The following is a 22,051-nucleotide window of genomic DNA, read 5'->3' as shown; positions in this document are numbered from 1 at the left end:
AACATCGACTTCTCCAACTTTAGATAGTTCCTCTGTCCCTCCCTTCCCCTCCTCCTTCCCAGATCTCCCTCTATATTCCTGTCTCCACCTATATCCTTCCTTTGTCCCGCCCCCCTGACATCAGTCTGAAGAAGGGTCTCGACCCGAAACGTCACCTATTCCTTCTCTCCTGAGATGCTGCCTGACCTGCTGAGTTACTCCAGCATTTTGTGAATAATTCTTTATTAACTTGTCAGTTTCTTTGTTGAACTAAATAAAAGCTGTAATCAAAAGCGCTTTTCACACAGATGATGGCAGGCATATGAAACAAGCTTCCAGAGGAAGTAGTTGAGGCAGGTACAATTACAGCATTTAAAAGCTACTTGGAACGGATACATGGATAGGGAAGGTTTTGTGGGATGTGAGCCAAACACAGACAAATGGGAGCAGCTTAGAAGGGGCATCATGGATGAGTTGGGGCAAAGGGGCTATTTCCCGTGCTGTTTGAAGGGAATTACCTTGCGCATGTCCCGAGGGAATTTAGTAATAACTGGGATATTGAGCCCACCATCAATATCACTGTGTTGATGTAGTGGAGAGCAGGAAGTGTAATGGGTAAACTGCCAGAAATGGCCATTGTTACTTCAATGTCTGTTTAGTGCTGCACCAGCTCATTCCTGCCACTTAACAAGGCAAATGGAGTTTGCAGCGTTTTGCAAAACAGCTCGTTGTGCAAAGCTAGTTTGACTAATAGACCAAATGATTGCAACTTTGTGAATTGAGTCAGCTTGTGGCACTCGGCAGTAAGTTGCTGCTGGAATTTGATGTTTTGCATAGTTTTCTGAACTGAAGATCCACACAATTCCACCCCTCTGTCATCTCTTTTCCATACTTAGAATTTCCTTTTTAAATTATTTTTTTCCATGCAGATTCATTTCGTGTGGGAGTGCCCTTCCTGATGTGAGTCACTTCGTGTGTGTGCCACCACCCCCAAAATGAGTCGCTCAGCATGTGTGCATCTCTCCCCTGCCGTCCGTGGCCCACCCCAATCACCTTGCAGTGGGTTATTCAGTCTGGATGTCCCATCATCATGTCCCTGATATGGATCATTCAGTTTGGAGGTGTCTTTGTAGTGTAGATACTAATCCCAGCCACTGGAAGGAACTGCAGATGCTGGTTTAAACTGAAGATAAGCACATAAAATGCTGGAGTAACTCAGCGGGACAGGCAGCATCTCTGGAGAGAAGGAATGCGTGACGTTTCGGGTCGAGACCCTTCTTTTGAAACGTCATCCTGAAACATCACCCATTCCTTCTCTCCAGAGATGCTGCCTGTCCCGCTGAGTTACTCCAGCATTTTGTGTCTAATCCCAGTCATGTGTTCTTCCATGTAAGTCATTCTTTTTATGGATATGCCACATCTGCCCAATGTAAGAGACTCATATCCCCCATCCCCGAGTTAGTCAGGGTGTGGACATCCTTTTCCCCCAGCCAATGTGAGTCATTCACCTGGATACCCTTTCCCTATTTAATTTGAGCTTTCTGGGTGTCGATGCTGGCCGCAGCCCAAATTAATTGTGTGGCTACGCCTTCCGCCTAGTTACTCTTTGTGGCTGTCCCTCTCCCATTCTGAGTTACTTGATGAGAGGCCATCTTGATGTGAGCATCTTGTGAATTTCCGCCACCAAAATACAAATGTACAATTACCATTCACAATTACTCGCTGGTTAAGGCAGCTAACATCTGAATTGCAGAGTTCAGTGCTTCCCGAGTTTTTCAAAGGAATATGCTGTGAGCTGGACTCAAACCAGAGCTTGTGAGTTATCTGACTTAGTTATACAGCACGGAAACAGGCCTTTTGGCCTAACCAGCTCATGTCGACCGAGATGCCCTATATCAGTCCCACCTGCCTGCGTTTGTCCCATGTCCCACTAAACCTTTCCTATCCATGTACCTGTCTAAAAGCCTTTAAATGTAAAGAATATGTTAAGATGTATAGGTTTTGTAAAGAAAATATTGAGAACTTGATTGTTTTCCAGTCATCCATATTGAAGTTTGATTATTGATTAGTAAGGCCATTAAAGGTTACAAGGAAACGGCAGGCAAATAGGTTTGAGAGGGAAAAATACATTGGCCATGATTGAATGGCGGAGCAGATTCAATGGACAGAATGGCCTAATTCTGTGTTTTATGGTCTTATGAGGTTATAAACAGTACTCTTACTGTGGAGCGTTCTCACGATGTGTGGGAGCCTAGGGAAGCGATGCATTTCGTGAGCTGAATCTTTGCTCCAACCTCAGATTTCCCCATCAAATTTCAGCATCAGGCAAGTCTGACACATAGCAGTCTGGCTGAAAACATGCCCCAGTCACAGACCCCAGCCTTCGTTTCAGTTGACAGATGCTGGATTTAAATAAATAATTCCATTGGAGAATAACTTTTAATATGGCATTTGTGTTTGGCATCCACAGGCTCACGATGAAATCTGTTCCAAATACCCATTAATGTGCGAATGGTGTGGGAAGAAAAAGATTTCAAGAGAAAAGGTAAGACCTGTGCTGAAATAAAATCAGATGAAGGGGGTCTGATTAGATCCCACGAGAAAGGAAAGCTGGAGAGCCATACTCAGCAAACCGAGAAATGGGTTATTCATTTCATATACCTCTTACAGAAGTAGTTATTTCTGTTTCTCCATGTTAATCTCCAGAATGAATGAATTCCCCCCGGAATGTTCTTCAACTGCACTGCCTCTCGCTGTGTACTGTTCCACTAGGCATGAGGAGAACTGCACCACAACCACACATTACATCGACACTGAATCCCATTGGGGTATTCTACAGGGGTTGTCCTCGGGATGTGATTAAGCCAGAGCTACCTTTCAATGGGCCGTGGTTCCTGAGGGCATTGGTTGCCACTGGAACACACGCACGCTGCCACGATTTCACTGACACTTCCTCTAAGGCTGCAGCTTCAAAGGCAGCACTGTCACTGCATACTGTTTTAATGTTCTTGGGTAAGAGTCAATAATTGGAGTATGTAATCATTTCCTTCCTTGCTAGGTCTAAGGACATTCATTCCTGACAGGAGCATAGTTTACATCACAAAGTGCGGTAGCTGAGTTTGTCCCTGGATATTTATTTATCCAGTGTCACCTTGAACATGGGAAAGGTTGAACGGCCGCTGTCAATTCTATGGCTTTTGTAAAGCTGTGAGCAAATTTAGTTTCTAAATGACCATTTTAAAGCTTTCACAGCTACTGGTTCAATCTTTTAATTCCCTTCTCCACAGTATTCACTCACTGCTTTACAATATTGAAGGCTTTGTCTATGGTTGTTTTGTTGTGATGTGTAATCAGTCTGATGCAGCAATGTGATATTGCAGCAGGTGTGTTTAGACTCAACAGAAACAGCGTGCCTGATTTTATGCCACACACTGTCTTCGAGAACTAATGGTAATTATGATTAAAATCTCTCAGTCTCGAGGGCACAAGCACAAATACAGAACAAAATCATCTAGACTTATTCCAAGGTCAGCAGATTTGTTCATGAGGAGAGATTGGGTAAATTGTGATTGCTGAGTAGTTTGTATTATTATTTATTGTATATTTATTTGTTGTGTTAAGTTAATGTGCCTATAAAGCTGCAGCCAGTAAGAATTTCATTGTTCTGTTCCCACTTTATATGAAAATTAAAAATTCTTAATACTCTTGATTACACTTCAATTTTACAGAGTAAGAATTGAGAGGTGATCTCATTAAAACCCAGCATTTTTTTGCAGGACTCAACAGGGTGTTTGCAGGGGAGGATATTTTCATCTCAACCTTTACCTCAGCACCACTTGCAGCTAATACTCCATATTCCATTATATTCAAAAATACGGATTCCTCTCGTGGATATACTTGGCCATAAGCCATTTTGGGTAGTGAATTCTAAAGATTCATCAGGCTGCAATGGTGAAATTTCTCCTCTTCTCTGATTTGATTGGCTGATCCCTTATGTTTAAGACAATGATTCTGACTCAGGACAGCTAGTCAGAAGAAATCTCATCTCTGCATCTACTCTGTCAAGCCTTGAAATAATTTTCTTTGTTTCAATAAGATTACCATTGAGAGGGGCATTCCAGAAATAGGTTTATAGTTTGTCCTGGCATCAGTGAGTTGAGAGAGAAAAGCAGAAATGGGATGCATGTATTTGATCAGATTTATCTTTTTGGACAATTATGCAGATAACCAGTGGCATTCTGAATGTTGATCATTCTGGATTACTGAAGCTTGCCTTGCAACTAACTCTTCTCTCTTACATTTGGAAATGTGGCATGCCAGCCAAAGACTGCAACAATATTCAAGGAATTTGGTACTCACTTGAACAAGCTCACTTTGAACAAGCGCAGGCAGGTGGGACTAGTGTAGCTGGGACTTGTTGGCTGGTGTGGGCAAGTTGGTCCGAAGGGCTTGTTTCCACACTGTATCACTCTATGACTCTATTCCTCTAAGGGCACTGCGCAAGGCAGCTGCTGGATACTGAGTGAGACCCCCGGATGTGGCCTCGGGCAGGGTTCTGGCTATGTCTCACCAAGCTGGGTCATCTCATGTTCATCTCATTTTTGTCTTTGCAGTATGCAGATCACATTCGAACATGTGGGAAGGTGAAGCTCCTTTGTCGCTTCCACCAGATTGGCTGTGAAATGGCAGTAGGTGGACCTTTCCGTTTTTTGTTTTGTGTTGTGGCAGCATTAACAGCTCGTTCCCAATGCCGATTCAAACGATTATGGGTGTGAATTAAATAGTTACATTTATAATGAAGGGTAGCGTAATTGTATGACGCTTTAAATCAAGCGCTATACCCTCTGGCTCTGGGAAGCCGAAGGGGACTCATTTAAGTGACCCTTAAGTGACCGTGAGTGCAACCATATGTATTCCTCCAAGGATGAAATAATCGGCCCAGGGACACCGGGTTTGGCACTGAGCCACAGCAAAACTAACAATGCACATAGTTCTGACTATCATGAGTTTGCCAGTTTGGCTATTAATTCACTGATCTAATACCTGTAAGGGGCATCGTAGTGATACAACTGCCCGGCAGTTCCAGTGGCCCAGGTTCAATCCTGACTCTGGTGTCTCAGTGTGGTGTTTACATCTCCCTGGGCTCTTGTGGGGTTCCCCTGGTTACTCCAGTGTCCTCACACATGCAAAAGGCATGTTGATAGGTTAATTGAGAAACATAAATTACCCCTTTGTGTAGATAAGTGACAGCAGAATTAAAAAGGAGTTAATGGACATGAGAGAAACGGTTGTTGCGCCATGGGGAGAAGATGAATGGGCCCAATGGGATTGTACTACTGGGAGCTGGCATGGATCCATTGGGTTGAATTGGGCGACATTGAAAAAAATCATTCACGCATTCATTTCCTCCCGCCTAGACTACTGCAACTCCCAATACACTGGGATCAGCCAATCATCCCTGTCCCGCCTGCAATTGGTCCAAATCGCTGCAGCGAGACTCCTGTTGGGTACCCGTAAAAGGGACCACATCACCCCGATTCTGGCCTCTCTCCACTGGCTCCCATTACGGTACAGAATCAACTTCAAGCTCCTCCTATTCACATACAAAGCCCTAAACGGGCTTGCCCCCCCCCCCCCATATGAAAAATCTTCTAACCCACCACTCTAGCTCCAGGTCCCTCAGATCGGCCGACTTGGGGCTATTCATTATCCTTAAGCTCAGGGGTGACCGCGCTTTTGCGGTTGCAGCTCCTAGACTGTGGAACAGCGTCCCTCTCCCCATCAGAACTGCCCCCTCCATCGACTGCTTTAAGTCCAGGCTCAAAACCTATTTCTACTCCCTAGCATTTGAGGCCCTCTGAGGGGGCGCTGTGAACTGTTTACATATGTGCTGTTATGTTTGTGTGCCATTGTATGTTCGTTTCTTAGTACCTGAACTGATGTACAGTACTTTGGTCAACGTGGGTTGTTTTTAAATGTGCTATACAAATACAATTGACTTGACTTGACTTGAATGGTCGCCTTCTGCGTCTTAAAACATCAACAAGGAGGAAGTAATTGTCCTTGTTCATTAACTATCCCTTTGTATGTAGTTCTTCTTCCACAAAGAATTTAAGAATATTGATCTTATAACAAGAAAGGACAACCGTATTAGTAAATCAAAAAACTCCTCATGCTGGAAATCTGGCAGCATTTGTGAGAAAGGTAACAATTAATGTTTCGGGTTCAAGATCATTTGTCGGAACTGGGAAAGGGGGAACAGAAGTTGCCAAAGGGAGGAAATGATGAATGAGACGAAAGTATAAAGAGCAGGAAGTGAGTAGTGGAGATAAAAAAAGAAAATGCTGGAAATACCCTGCACTGTCCTTGGACTGAGAGGCAGAGTTGGCCTCTATTAGCTTTTACCAGAATAAGGAAAAAATAGAAATTGCACACGTTTTCAGTTGCAGAGAAAAGAGGAAAAAACAAAGGGCTTCTGTGACGGAATCAAGGGATATGGGGAAAAAGCAGGAACAGGGTGCTAATTCTGGATGATCAGTCATGATCATATTGAATGGCGATGCTGGCTCACAGGGCCGAATGGCCTACTCCTGCACCTATTTTCTATGATAGGGTGGAGAATGCATATTATGAAAGGTGGTGCTTCCAGCTGAGTGCTGAAGGCGTTAATGGCAGCTAGTCTATCTGGTGGAGATGTTGCAGGAGATGAGTGAGGACAGAGGGGAGAGAGAAATAAAAACATGGTTGAAATTGAGACATACAAAACAGTTCATCTGTGGAAATCTAAGATATGAATGAGGATAAAACCTAGAAGGTCAATCAGCATAAACAGAGTTAGAATTACAGGTTTCTAATTTGTCATAGAACTGGGAAGGCTGATTATCTGATATTGTTGAATTCATTACTGAGTCTCAAACGCAAGGGAAAAGAGATGTTCTTGGAGCAATTTAAGCTGCCAATGAGAGAGTTCACAGTGGAAATAGAACTGGGAAAATAAGAAGAAAACTTAGCTTCAAGTTGCAAAGGAGGTAAGATAAAGGGAATATATTTGATAAGATGAGGTATGGTTGTGATAAGTTGCTGCTGAAGAAGTCTGGTGGATAGGTTAATGAGAGATGGTCCCTGATCTGCTGAGTACTTCCAGCATTTTCTGTTTCATTTTCAGATTTCCAGCATCTGCAGCTTCTTAACTTTCATTAATTGGCCACATTTGCTTCTAAACAATAAATCAGGAGGCTAGTCAGGTGAAGATGTGGGCATTGAGGACTGATCCATGCTCTGGGTTGGAGGTGAGGGAAGAACAAATGTGGTTTTGCCAGTTTTGGGGATGAGGTAATGAGGGAGGGAAATGAAGCCATGGTCAAGGTAAAAGGAAGACGCCTGGTGTGTAAAATGTAATGTACAAGAGAGCTGCAGAGACTGGAAGGAAAGAAAGGGGTTCTCCTAGGAAGCTGGGTGCCTGGAGGTAGGGACCTCCAAGCAGTCAACAATCTGGATGAGGGGGAGGAATAAACTTATATACAGTGATGTAACTCGCCTGCCTGCATCAAGGTGTCTTGAATTCATCTTATTATAACATGGAGGGAGACCATTGGGAACACGGAGTATAGGACTTCTGTCAGAGCAATCCCATCAGTAATTACCACTTATTTGCTTGCAAATTATCAATGACACCTGTGCTAGGGGCAACTTGTAGTAGACAATTAACTTATTAAGCAGTTCGCCTTTGGCATTGGAGTTGACAACAGCACTCTGGGAAAAAACCCATGTGTGCTCATGTGCAGACCATGCAAAGTCAAGATGAGGTGAGGATTAAACCTGGATCGCTGGAGCTGTGAGGAAGCAACATTATCTGCCGCAGCACTGTTGTCCCACATTCTGAACTGAGGCAATGTTGATGCTTCTGTTCTGAATGAGCCTGATCACATTCCATCTGGAAAACTGTATCCATTTCTGGTCTTAGAACCTAAAGATCTTTTTGCTCTTGGAGGGACTGCAGTGTAAATGGGCTGAGTAATTTGAGATAAAAGAGGATACATTTTGAGGGCAGGTTTCCTAAATTCGTCCTTCTCATTTAAGTTTCTAAGACTATGGGATGATCTAATCCAAATATTTAAAATTATAAAGATTCATTTGGATATTCAATGAGAAACCATGTTTTCTGGAGGGGAAACACATAAAAAGGTAGTATGACCGGATGGGCTGTTCAACAGTGAAATTAGGAAGCATACTTTACTCAAAATGTTGTGGAAACCTCATTCAGTGACTGAATGTTGGGGAACAATTAAAAATTTAAAGGCTAAAATCAAAGTTTTGTCGATGAGCACACCAAAAATGTGGATTCCAGATGGGCCCACGAGTTGAGTTAGAGATGTAAGAATCAGAACATCTGCCGATACTTAACAGGTCGAGCAGCATCTGTGGATACTGAAAATCTGTCTTGTTCAAACTGACTGACTTTCACCACTTTCTGTTCTGCAAATGTGTACCAAAACACAACCTTACTAATCTGCTGTATAATTTCTTTACGCATCTCTGCAGTAATTTAGCTGGGTTTTCAGCTATGCAGTAGCTAGGTCAGAACAGCCACCGAGGGCAACCAGCAAGACTGATTAACTGAAGGACACTTAATGTAAGTTCCTTGAAACCAGCATGAGGGTTATTCCTTGTTATATGTCCGTATGAGATTTAAAGCAGAAGAATTGTTTAGGAAGCCAGGTCTACATCGACTTAGTTGATAAGTAGTGAATTGACAATGGTTTAATCATTAATGTTGGTGTCCCAAAGGTAGTGATTGTTTTCCCTGGAGCAGAGGAGGATGAGGGGTGACATGTAGAGGTTTATAACCAGGATATGGGAGTCTAAAACTAGAGGGCATAGGTTTAAGGTGAGAGGGGGAGGATTTAAAGGGGACCTGAGGGGTAAATTGTCACATGGAGGGTAGTGGAAGAAGTTGCCAGAGGAGATGGTAGAACCTGGTACAATCACACCATTTAATAGACATTTGGCAGATACATGGACAGGTATGGTTTAGCAAGATATGGACCAAACGCAGGCAAAGGGGCGATCTCACGATGAGTTGGACAGGTGCCTGTTTCCATGCTGTTTTAATGTATCACTTTGAGAGAGTTCATCCTACCACCCACGCTCTCCATGCTCCACACACATAAGACAAGGTAATGAGGTTTGTGTTCATTCACTGTTGTACCCTCAACGTCTATGTACGGCAGTGATCAGGTGGACACCCCAATTGAATCCAAAACACTAGGTAGAGCTGTCAGAGTTCATTGACTCCTTCACTAATCAATCCAGTAGCAAATGGGATCTCTGGCCCCATGTGAATTGTTTAACAGTTATGGATTTCTCTGAGCCGGGTTTATCACCAAGATCAATGGCCGTTGTGGGTGTCTGTCACTGCTCTTATCATAGTTTAATTTATTGTGCAGAACGCAAAAACAACGAGCAAGAATACTTCCAGTAACACGAAGACTGAGGCATTGAAAGAGTGCTCTTCCTGTGGCTAATTTGTTGTTATTAATTTTTGATGGAAGTGAAACTGTTGTGTTGGAATGTTCCAAATGATGCCTTGGATAAATAAACTGGCTGGGTTGAATTGTGATACAGGAATGAGTTCTCAGATTTGTGTGACATTGAAATTAGCAGAGTCAACAGCCACCCTGGGCAAAGGGAGAGAGGGAGGCACCGAGATTTCCACATGCAGTTGAAGGGTCTTTGGCTCTGTTTTTCTTTCCATGGATGGTGTCTAACCCATTGAGTAATTCCAGCATATTTTGATTTTAACCCTAATTACGGTTATTTTGTATTCATTGCTGCTCGAGTGTGTGTGTGTGTGTGTGGCTCAGCGATCATGGTTGTAAACTGTGGCATTTAGCTGACCGTAGATCTTTGATTTTTTGGCATCTTTAGTGGCTTGGTGGGGGATGGGTGGGGATTGGAATCTGGACTGTTGCTGAGTATGGCAGTAAACCTGTTTGCTAGATGTGGTTTCCCGTTTTGCATCTGTGTGGAGTCAGTAACTTGATCGAGCAAAGTTTTTCCAAACTTGGACCCTTTCCTGGAATGTTAATTAGCGCTGCCTGTTAATGCCTGCCTTAAAATTCCACAGATTTTCTTACATTAGGCATTTGATTTAGCACGACCAGTGGCATTAATTGTCCTTTTACAAATCATGTGAATAAAAACTGACAGAGCTTGTAAACACTGAAAATGCTTTTTTTCCATTGCACACAAAGTTGTAATTTCATCCCTCCCCTCAGAAATGCTGATAGTTGCATTTCCACAATAAATTCAACCATATCAGGTGATTGATGGTCAGCGTTGGCTTGCTAGACCGAAAGGTCTGTTTCCTTGCTGAATCTTTCAGTCAATCAATTCAATCTGGGAAGCTGAGCAAAAAAAGTTTGTCTTTGCTTGTGAATAGATTGTACAATTTTGGATTCTTCACCGTTTCAAAAATAAAGGATATGGCTGCTGTGGGGTGAGTTTAGCAAAGTGGTTCGTGTAGTAGCAGGTCCGTTACAGGAGAGACTGAGTGGGCGAGAGTTCAGGAGAGAAAGGTGATAGTTGCATTTAGTTCATTTAGTTTTGAATGTAGCCAGTATGATTATGTTTGCAAATGATACTAAAATATGGTGTGATTGATAACATAGAAATATAGGAAGTAGATGCAAGAGTAGGCCATTCGACACTTCGAGCCGGCACCGCCTTTCAGTATGATCATGGCTGGTCATCCCGAATCAGTACCCTGTTCCTGCTTTTTCTCCATATCCCTTGATTCCGTTAGCCCTAAGAGCTATATCTATATCTAACTCTCTAAGTGAGGAACTTGGGTACAGGGCAATATTGATGACTTGATGAAATGGGCAGAGTAATGGTAGATGGAATCTAATGCTGCTAAGTGTGAAATAATATACTTTGGGAGGACTAATAAGGTTAGGTCATACACAATGAATGGAAGGGTATTTAGTAATATCAAGGAACAAAGAGACCTTTGTGTGTAAGTTCAAGGATCTCTGAAAGCAGTCGTACAGATAGATAAATCGGTAAAGTGGGCATGCCAGATACTTGCCTTCATTGGCCAGGGTGCAGAATATAATAGTGGGGAAGTTACGGTAGAGCTTGACAAAACAGCTGGAATATTTGCAGTTATAGTCATCACTGAATAGGAAGGATGTGATTGCACTGGAATGTGTGCAGAGGAATTTCACCAGGATGTTGCCAGAGAAGGAATTTTTAATTCATGTGGACAGGCTGGGTTTGCTTTTCCTGGAGCGGAGGAAACTGAGAAGGGATCTGATAGAAGTAAACAAAATTGTGGAGTATAGAGGCTGGTGAGTCTGGAGCCAGGAACCACAGTCTCAGAATAAGGTGTAGGCCATTTAGAACTGAGATGAGCAATTTCTTCACACAAATGTTTGTGAATCTTTGGAAGTTTCTATCCTGGAGAGTTGTTTGAGGCTCAGTCAATGATTGCATTCAAAATAAAACTTGATAGGTTTTTGGATATTGGATGAATCAAGGATGGGCAGATAGGGCAGGAAAAATGTGTGGTGGTAGAAGGTCAGCCATGATCTTGATGAACAGTGGAACAGGCACGAAGGGTCCAATTTCTTAAGTTCTTATGTAGCCACCATTGAATATATTCAGGAATGTTATTCCATGGCCTTGTACAACTCTCTAAGCCCAGTTTTATTGCCTAGTGGAACTAATGGTAGAGAGGTGGGTGTATTTGGTGACCAATATTCCCCATGTGGTTTCTACCAGTAACCAAAGACAAGGTTCTTTCCCAATATGTCTTTTAACCCCAAGTAAGTGCCAAATAACTAGATTAGGCCAAATGATCATGTTGGCTTGTAATAGCCCTGGGTCTAGATTAAGAAAATGTCATCTGATTCCATTCTTATGCCTCCTTTTCAAGAAAGTGCTTAAACCATAAAACATAAACCCACAAACTCTGTTATTTTCATACTTATCTAATAGTTGAGAGTAGCAAACATCCCCCCCCCCCCCCCCCAACAATACATGAGTTTGGAAAGACAGGATCTGGTTCTCTGCCTTCAAAACATGTCAACGCATCCAGCACTTGGAAAAAGTGTTGCAGCTGCTTTTATCTTTGCTGCTTCGTCAATTGTGGATCGTCAATTGTTTCTTGTATTGTCTTCAATTGATTTCACAGGTTGAGAAGGAGAAATTACTTGAGCACGAGAATCAGTGCACAGCGGAGCACCTCCGTATGATACTGCCACACATCATGGAATTAAAGAATGCAACAGAAGGCTTGCAACCCCCGAGTCTGCAGCAGGGCAGTGTCAAAGTAAACCAGCTGCTGACTTCAGTTCGACAAATAGAAGAATCAATTAGGCCCTTCTACTCTCTCGGTCAGCAGGCCACCTCCTCCTCTGAGGTGTTGGGGAAATCCGAAAAGCTAGACAACGTCGAAAAGCGATGCGAAGCTCTCAAACACCAAGCTGAAACGTTTGAAAATATTGTTTGTGTTCTCAACCGTGAAGTGGAGCGAGCCTCCGTGAGCATGGCAGCCTATGAACAGCAGCACAAACTAGACCAGGAAAAGATTGAAGACCTGCTGGCAAAGGTATGTGAAAAGAGGACAGTGAAAACCTTGAGGCCCACCCAGGTGGTCACCCCCTCTGCTGGGTCAGTGTCAGTCTAACACTGCCCAGTGGTTCAAATAAGATGCATTCTTTCTGCATGCACCCTGTGCCAACATCATATTCAATAGTCACACTTTGGCATTGAGAAGGTGATGAATAAGATGAAGCCATCTCTGTGGAATGTCTGGTCAATGTCTGCATCGGTCGGAGACATTGCACTGGAATTCAGGGTATGGCTCCACGATCCTACTCTCGAGCAGATTAATATGTAAATGAGCACATAATCATTCCTCGAGTGGAATGCACTTGCTGGGAATTTAGGACCGGAGTGGTGATTAAATAATAATGAGAGATTACCAGTTGGGCTTCTGATATGATTGATGCAAATTTGCAAGGTCACAATCTGGAGCTCCACCTACGAATTAAAACGTTCCCAATCAGCGCCGACATGGTTTTTCCAGTCTCGCGAATTGCCTCCTTGTTTTCACTCTTCAAACCTGTTCTTAGATGCGTCAGGTGGAGCGTATGTCAGCACTGAAGGACCTGGCGATAGCAGACCTGGAGCTGAAGCTGCAGGCCCTCGAGTTCAGCACCCACAACGGCGTCTTCATTTGGAAGATAGGCGATTTCAGCAGAAGGCGACAGGATGCCAAATCCCAGAGGTCACCGGCCATATTCTCACCAGGTTTGCCCTGAAATATTGATTATGATTTTAGGGAATAATAAATTTGTCCCTATATATTGGCCATAGTGAAATGACGGAAAATGCAAGCACTGAATTAACGCAGCCGGGCCTCATTGTCTGAATTATCTGAGGGCATCTGGAGCCAGGAAATGAAACTATTACCAGTAGGCAGGCATTTCTATGAACTGCCTGACATTGGCAATGAATTTACTCCCACTGTGCCTTGTCGCTCTGCTTTCTTGCTTCCCACTGAGCCCATCTTCCTGCTCTCTGACTTAACATAGAAACATAGAAAAGGAGGAGGCCATTTGGCCCTTCAAGTCAGCACCGCCATTCATTGTGATCATGGCTGATCTTCTACAATCAGTAACCTGTGCCTGCCTTCTCCCCATATCGCTTTATTCCACTAGCCCCGAGAGCTCTATCTAACTCTTTTAAACTCATCCAGTGAATTGGCCTCCACTGCCTTTTGTGGCAGAGAATTCAACAAAATTCACAACTCTCTGGGTGAAAAAGTTTCTTCTCACCTCAGTTTTAAATGGCCTCCCCTTTATTCTTAGACTGTGTCCCCCTGGTTCTGGACTCTCCCAACATTGGGAACATTTTTCCTGCATCAAGCTTGTCCAGTCCTTTAATAATTTTATACGTCTCCATAAGATCCCCTCACATCCTTCTAAACTCCAGTGAATTCAAGCCCAGTCTTTCCAATCTTTCCTCATATGACAGTCCCTCCATCCCAGGGATTAACGTCGTGCAACTACGCTGCACTGCCGCAATAGCAAGGACGTCCTTCCTCAAATTAGGATACCAAAACTGTACATAATACTCCAGATGTGGTCTCACCAGGGCCCTATACAACTGCAGAAGGTCTTCTTTGTTCCTGTACTTAAATCCTCTCGTTATGAAGTCCAACTTCCTACTGAACCCTGTCCCTCTGCTTACTGCCATCCCACTGTGCCCGGATCCGCTGCTCACTGACTTCCCACTGGGTGCCGACATATTTTGGCTCCCAGCACCTCTCTGGGTATCGGTGCTCAAATGTTCAAGTCCCTTTCTCCATATGTGGCAATCTCTGAACAGCTGCAGTTACTGGTGGTTGACAGAAGATAAAGTCCTATCGCTGACTGCCAGGGAGCCTGAAGCCGGAACTGCCCTCTCAGAGGCCCACCTATCAACTTATCTCTGTCAGTGGTTGTGGGACCTGTTTTGTTTATCCACTCTGAAAGATCCTGTATTTTTTTTAATATACTACCAATATTTATCATTTTGGAAACATTTTTCTCAATGTTGATTCCTGTATCAGGTGTTCTCCTTCAAAGATAGAAGCTAATTATTCATTATGACCTCTCCTTCTCTTACAGCCTCTGCATAGTATAGTTTTGATCTCTAATATTTCCCAAAACAAATTTATTGAAAAAGGTCTTGATGTTTTCCTTTATTTTAACTACAGAGGTATTTCCATGCTCCCTCTTTGACTTGTATTTCATGTTTTAAATTCATTTTCCATTCTCCTGGGGCTTTCCCCAGTGTTGTACTTACAGTGTTAGTCATCAACCTTCCTTTGAGAACATAGAATTGGTCAAAGAACACTATAATGCATGTCGCATTTCCTTTCATTGGCACAATGTTTGCAAATTCCCATTTTCTTTCATTGGGAATATATTTGGTCTGAACCTTGAGACTGGTCTGAATGGTGACTGTTAAGTGAGTTTGTGTGTGCGTGTGGAATAAAATAAGGTGCAGATTCAGATGCACAGTGTGACAGCGGGATAGAGAGAAAAGTAATATGCATCAGAACAAGTAAATCATAGAGGTGGAAAGAACAGGTTAAATCCTTGGAGTTGGCCTAACATGAGAGGCATATAGCGCAGAAACACTCCTTCAGTGCACCAGGTTTACACTGACCATCATGCACCCATTTCACATTTATCTTAACCTAACCCATTTTATTCTCCCCCTCATTCCCATCAATTACCCAAATTCCCACATTCTACCACTCGTCAACAGAGTTTGGTCAATTAGGTGCAATAGCACCTAATTAAACTACAACCTGGAGCTCTTTGAGATGTAGGAGGAAGGTGAAGCACTCAGTGGAACTTGCATGGGCACAATAAAATGCAGACAGGAGGTGAGGACTGAACTTGTGCCTGTGGAGCTGTGAGGAAGCAGATCGTCCTGCCTCATCACAGGGGGTGGGAAGGGAGACCCATCACTGGGCGGAGGGAAGTGTTCCCTCTCACTGCCGATTGTGCCATCTGCCACCCTCATTGTCTGTCAATTGTCTGTCAGTCCTCTGCCGCTTACTCTTGCCCATCAGTCTTCCTCATCTCGCAGCCACTTAACACAGTACAATTTTGTTCTGACTGCTCGGCATTGTCCCTGCCCATTGCCACAGTCCAGCTCTAACACTTCCTTTTTAATTGTTCAGCTTTCTACACCAGTAAGTACGGATACAAGATGTGCATGCGTATCTACCTGCACGGTGACGGCGTGGGTCGTGGCACCCACCTGTCCCTCTTCTTTGTCATTATGAAGGGACACTTCGATGGATTGCTCAGGTGGCCATTCAAACAAAAGGTAGGTTTGCTTTCTCGTGCTCAACACATTAAGGAGCCCTGTCGGCTGTCAGTGAAGCTCAGGCACACACAGGCCCATGGGGAGGAGGGAAGGGGTTCACGGCGTTGAGCAAGTCCGACGCAAACACATTGGCAGTTTGGTCGGTAGTTCTCAGGAGCCTGCTGGTGAGGCGGTGGGACGGGCAGTTGATCGGCAGAGGAGGGACAGACAATGAGTGAAGGAGGATGGGGAGTGTCTGTCAGGTGGAACCAGTTACTCAGGGAAGCGGTGGGAGAGACCCATGATTGGGGTGGGAGGGGTCCCATCAGTGAGGGGGGGGGGGGGGGGTTGATCCCTGATAGCAGAGATGTGGCAGCTGTTACATTGGCAGAGTTTCGTGAGATGTCCTGGGCATCATCCCTTAATTTGAGATTGTCTGGAATCTACTCATTGAAATGTACAGAAGAGTGAAAGGCTTGGAATAGAGTGGATGTGGAGAAGATGTATCCACAAGTGGGTGAATCTGGGACTAGAGGTCAGAGCCTCAGAATTAAAGAACTTTCTTTTAGGGAGATGAGGAGGAATTTCTTTCGTCAGAGTGTGATGAATCTGTGGAATTCTTTGCCATAGAAAGCTGTGGAGGCCGTCAGTGGATGTATTTAAGGCAGAGATAGATAGATTCTTGATTAGTATGGGTGTCAGAGGTTATGGGGAGAAGCAGGAGAATGTAGTTTTGAGGGAGAGATAGATCAGCCATGATGGGCCGAATGGCCAAATTCTGCTCCTATCACTTATGATCTTGCTATGTACAGCCTGCCCTGTTTCCTACATTGGAACAGCAGCTGCTCCTCAGAGGAGCAGGCCTCGCGTGCATGGCATGCTGTAGAGTGGTCTGCAGATGGGTTGTAAATGCCAGCTTGTTCCTGCTTCCCCACAGGTGACACTCATGCTGCTGGACCAGACCAATCGTGAGCACATCATTGATGCATTCCGACCGGACGTCACCTCATCCTCTTTCCAGAGACCAGTCAATGAGATGAACATCGCTAGCGGGTGTCCTCTCTTCTGTCCACTCAGCAAACTGGACGGCAATAATAATTATTTGCTTGATGACAGCATTTTCATCAAGGCTATTGTGGATTTAACTGACCTGTAACAAACCTTTATCACCTACAGCAGAGTCAAAGGTCTCAAGCTGTCAGCCTCCAAATCCTTGCTATATCATTGTATTGAGGGGGGGTCACTCAGTCAGCAAGAATGCACCAGAAGTGCAGACACATTGGTCCCACTGCCAGTCAGATATGTGCTGGGCTGAGAGCTGGTCAGTAAGAAGCCCACTGCAGTCCTGTTTCCTTTTCCAGTCTACCTGCAATCAGTGGATGATGTGCTGCTTGTTGCTAAACGCAGAGTGGTAGCAGGAGGAACATCTGGCTGGTCCTTCCCGTTACGACTGTTTTTGTAAGCGGAATGTGCAGCTAAAGATGAGGGACAGTGGATGTATCTTGTCTCTTTCTATCTTTCCCCCTTTCTCTCGTGGAAGAGAGTCGAAATCAGTGTATTCTCAAATGATTGACGCAAAATATTGGAGTAACTCAGCGGGACAGGCAGCATCTCTGGATAAAAGGAATAGGTGACGTTTTGGGTCGAGATCCTTCAGACTGAATCAGGGGAGAAATACAGAGATAAGAAAATGTACGGTGTGAAAACAAGACGGGATGGAGATCAAGGAAAATGTAGAATAGATCATTGTTGCCTAGGAGAAGATAACAATAAAGCAGACAGAAATAAAATGTAAACAAAGACAGTCAGACTAGTCAGAGAAATGGGAAGGATGGAGAGAGAGGGAAGGCAAAGGTTACTTGAAATTAGAGAAGTCAATATTCATTGAAGTATGAACGGGGGGGATCTGGGTTGCAGGTATCAGATGTGTTAATGGAGGTGTGGAGGGGGCAAGTTACAGCTGTTGTGTGCCTATTTCCTGGGGTGAAGAGTCACTGAGCTTATGATGAAAGCCTCCCATTAACATACCAACTGAACATTACATTGCTTCTATTCAGGAAGGGAGACTGGGAGCGCACTGCACACTTAACCCAGTCTTGGAGAACTCTCAATGTCAGCTATCAGCTTCATCTTAGTTCACTTGGTGTCATCTCCACCAAGCCAATTACTGTTAGATGCAAGAGGGCTCGAGTACCTCTTCCTACTGCCTGGCTGTTTTTTGATGAAGGCACGTTTTTCAAGGAAGTGAGAGGGAGGGTGAGGAAGAAACTGCAGAAACTCAAAAGATGCTAGTCCTTACCAATTGCCCTTGGCTTGGACCTCATCCTATGAATCAAAAGTTTGAATCAGCAGTTTTCAGGGTTTCTGAAACTAGAAATTTAAAAACTGCAGATGCTGGAAATCTGGAATAAAAGCAGAAAATGTTGGAAAACTCAGATCAGGCAGAAAGGTCACTGGCCTGAAAAGTTGACTTTCCACTGATTCTGCCTCACCTGTTGAGTTTTACTAAAATGTTCTGTATTTGCTTCAGATTATGGAGTGCTTCATTGAGTTTATTTATTCTTAATATAATATTAACTAGAGTCCATTATTTTATGGAAAATATATAATTTTAGTAATGTATTTTTCCAGGTTGTTTTCAGGCGTGGAAGCACGTGTAGGCCTTGAAGTAGCTGGAAGTTAATGGAGCTGGGGGATTCTTTTGAAGATTCAGTCTCCATCTATCTTCCACACCTGGGTGGACCATGGTTATATTAGGGAAGAATTCCAACTGGGTAAGATTGCAGTGAGAGAGATTGGCACTGCCCAGGGCTGAAAGGAAGGTTTGGGATGCCCTTGTTTTGGCTTTGCTTTTATCTGGACTGTACTTGTGGAAAATACATGTCATTCATGTTGTTTACCCCCATCAGTGAAACCATTGGCTGGTGCCCTGTGGATGCATAGAGGGCATTTTCAGTGAGACGTGAAAGATTGATATGGACAGCAAATTATTTAATCACAATTCAGAGATACTCTTGGTTGTGGAATCCATTGTGTACCCATTCCCTATATTCTGCAAATAATCCTACATTAACTCTGCCTCACAGGAGAATTACTAATTTGGCTACGTGTCACGGAGCAGCACCTCTCAGACTAGGATCTAGAAAGAGAATTGATGGATTGGGAAGAAGCTCCAGTTAAATGAGGTTAATATTTCTGAGTGGTTTCCCAGTGGTCACGGCAATGTTTAGTTGTGTGAAAAGGAGAGCCCTATCTTTGTGTTTGTCCTATTGTGAAACTGTTTATATAATTGAGCTGGCTTCTAGCCAAGGGCAGGCAGTTGTGCCATTGACTCGAGTGTTTGATTTGCCATCACGTTGATTCTGTTTGGGGACCAGCCTTTTTCATTGTGGGCAATATTATGTTTCGATCCGCACCCTGCCTGACACTTAGAATATTTATTGTGCTCTGGTTTTTTTTCTGTTATTTAGTTTAGTTTAGATACAGTGCAGAAACAGACCCTTCGGACCATCAAGTCCACGCTGACCAGCGATCCCCGCACATTAACACTATCCTACACGCACGATTTACAATTTTACCAAGCCAATTCGCCTACAAACCTGTACATCTTTGGAGTGTGGGAGGAAACCGGAGCTCACGAAGAAGACCCATGCAGGTCACGGGGAGAACATACAAACTCCGTACAGACAGCACCCATAGTCAAGATTGAACCTGGGTCTCTGACGCTGTAAGGCAGCAACTTTACTGCTGTGCCACCATACCATCCACGTTGTTATGGAATTGAGGGAAGTTAAGACTGAGCATGGTGGATGTTTGTGGAAAACATTGCACCTTTTGCTGATAGTTGGGTGGAATTGTTGGAGGCCAGAGCAGATATTTCATTCGGTATAAACAGGAAATGCTGGAAACACCTAACAGACCAGACAGCATCCACGGAGAGATGAACTGAGTTCATGACGGCCCCATCCTGAAAATGATCTGAAACCTTAGCCCTGAACCCACCCAGGCCCAAAAGATGATGCATGATCCATCAAGCACCTGAGCATTCTGCCCTTAAGCCAGATCTACACTAGGTTGTTACGAGCTCGGTGCTGAGTTCCCCTCGATCGTCTCAGTCAGATGAGAAGATGTTACTTCTTGAACTTGGATCAGATTAATTTACCTTGTTCTGAAGCAAAGTTGTCAACTCAACCACTAACCCCATCTCACTCACTCGCACACACATTACCTGACCTTACTGAGTGTTGCCAGTGTTTTTTGTTTTTATTTCAGATTTCCAGAATCTGCAGGTTTTTTTGCTTCAATATGTCCAGGTGTCTTCTGTGCTCTGATGTCTGCTCATTGTGTGGCTGTTTCACACAATGGGTCTTGTATACAAATAATTGGAGGAAGGATATGTCAATATAGATGTCAGCTGTGAATTCAGCAGCAAGGGTATAATTTAATGGAACTCCGTGAAGGAGTGATATGGTGAAGTATTTGTTTTTTTGTTGTAATTGTACCACCCAGAAGAGGCAGCTGACTGAGGAGAAAGACTGAGCTAATAACTGCTGTTTGATCAATTACTACAATTAATAATAAAGCATCGTGTTTATAAATTAATTCCACAGTTGATGAAATGAAGGTGCTCCTGTAAAGAATGGGCCACACTGGCAGCAGTGTGTAATGTGAACTCTGTCAATGCCATTATAAAACATCAGTATAAGGATAGTGCTTTCCTGCATCGGCTCGTGGATGGGGTCAGATCCCTGATGGTCTGCGAATCTAGTCAACTGACATGGAAATAATTGTTAGAAATTGGCTAAGTCCACAGAGCTGGCTTGATGAATTATATACACAACGCACCCTTATGTAACATTCATGTCACAGATAAATCCTTTTAAGGAAGTTTGGCGTGGACTTTTCTCAGCTACCAATATTCTCAAGTTGAGGATGGAAAACATATTAGGATTAGACCTTATCGAGATGGGGGGGGGGAAGTATTTAAATAAGTGATCCACCAGAAAAGGTCTTGATAGTTGTTTCTGCCTTACCTGTTTTGCATTGCACTCCCCAAGTTCACTGCATCTCTAACGTTAACCACTTATCTTATTCTGTAAATCTGTTGATTCATCTCTTCTTAAAAAAACATGAATGCTGTACTCAATTCACACCCACTGTGATAGCGATTTCCACTGTGAGAAAACAAATTTCTACTGCAGGTATATCTGTGGTGTAGTTTGGACTTCCCCACAATTGTCATTTTTTCTGTCTAAGCTATTAATTCCACTAAAAAAATCTTGCATCAGGTCACCCCATCAACCTATTCTAAAGCAGTTTGGCCAATTCAGCTATTGGAAATGCTACATGTCAACTATGAAAGCCAACAGAATAGATGGTTTTTATGCTGGAGTTCTCAACTTGGTGTGGAACTTTGGTCAAAATCCACAACGTGGAACCCTGGGAAATTCCATAATCATGACCGTCTTCAAGAAAGAAAATCATTCCCAATTATGGTAACTATAGAGTGATCTCCCTATTGTCTGCCACAGGAAAAGGCTGACCAGAATTCCCTCAACTGCCATTAAGTGGCCAGAGAGCTGCTCTGTGAAGCACTGTCGATTCTATCTAGGTGGAGGCACAGTGATGTGAATCAGGAATTGCAGAGAATACCACTGTATGTGGTCTCCTTCAACATTGGTGAAACCTTATGATTCAGTTATTTGGAAGAAACTATACATTCCACATGTTGTCTCAAATGCTTCAATATCGGTGCTGTTGTCCTGTCTCCTTAGGGTGAAAACAAAATGTCAGTTGACAAAAGGCTTTGATATATTAAGGACACGTTAGCAGAAAACTAGCCCAAGCCGTTGTAAAGATTTATTCTTCACCTAATATAGAACATGCGTCTGGGTTGGATTTAGAAAGAGACCCTAATTTCCAAATTTTACTTGCGCGTGGTTGGAGTGTGAGGATTCTGAAGGCATTATTTGTTTAAGGTAAAGTTTCTGGATAGCTGACCTGCGGGTTTTTTTCACATTTAACATCACCAGTAGGAGATGGCCAGCTGCCCAGTTTTTGTGTGCAATAGGATTCGGAGAATATTCTTCACTGCTCATATTTAATGCTCTTAAATATCCCCACTCACTTTAATCGAAGATGACGATTCAGTTTAAATAGTGAATTGATTGAAGTACAGGTACAGATATGCTTGTTTTTA

At 43.5% G+C, this 22,051-nt stretch overlaps 1 protein-coding gene across 4 annotated transcripts in view; it reads left to right on the top strand.

Annotated features, from left to right (window-relative positions):
• Window positions 1-20,584, top strand: part of LOC144608494 (TNF receptor-associated factor 2-like) — a 48,301-nt gene extending 27,717 nt beyond the window's left edge. For all 4 annotated transcript variants that reach the window (XM_078426334.1, XM_078426333.1, XM_078426336.1 and 1 more), the window contains 6 exons: window positions 2,450-2,524; window positions 4,593-4,667; window positions 12,176-12,592; window positions 13,119-13,296; window positions 15,725-15,873; window positions 16,790-20,584. In XM_078426334.1, coding sequence (XP_078282460.1) covers window positions 2,450-2,524; window positions 4,593-4,667; window positions 12,176-12,592; window positions 13,119-13,296; window positions 15,725-15,873; window positions 16,790-17,008 — 1,113 coding nt within the window. In that variant the 3' untranslated portion in view covers window positions 17,009-20,584. The remainder of the gene's footprint in view (window positions 1-2,449; window positions 2,525-4,592; window positions 4,668-12,175; window positions 12,593-13,118; window positions 13,297-15,724; window positions 15,874-16,789) is intronic.
• The last annotated feature ends 1,467 nt before the right edge of the window (window positions 20,585-22,051 follow it).

The sequence above is a fragment of the Rhinoraja longicauda genome, chromosome 31 (genome assembly GCF_053455715.1).
Source record: "Rhinoraja longicauda isolate Sanriku21f chromosome 31, sRhiLon1.1, whole genome shotgun sequence".
In the NCBI taxonomy this organism is placed as follows: domain Eukaryota; kingdom Metazoa; phylum Chordata; class Chondrichthyes; order Rajiformes; family Arhynchobatidae; genus Rhinoraja; species Rhinoraja longicauda.
This window is presented reverse-complemented; position numbering and strand designations above follow the sequence as displayed.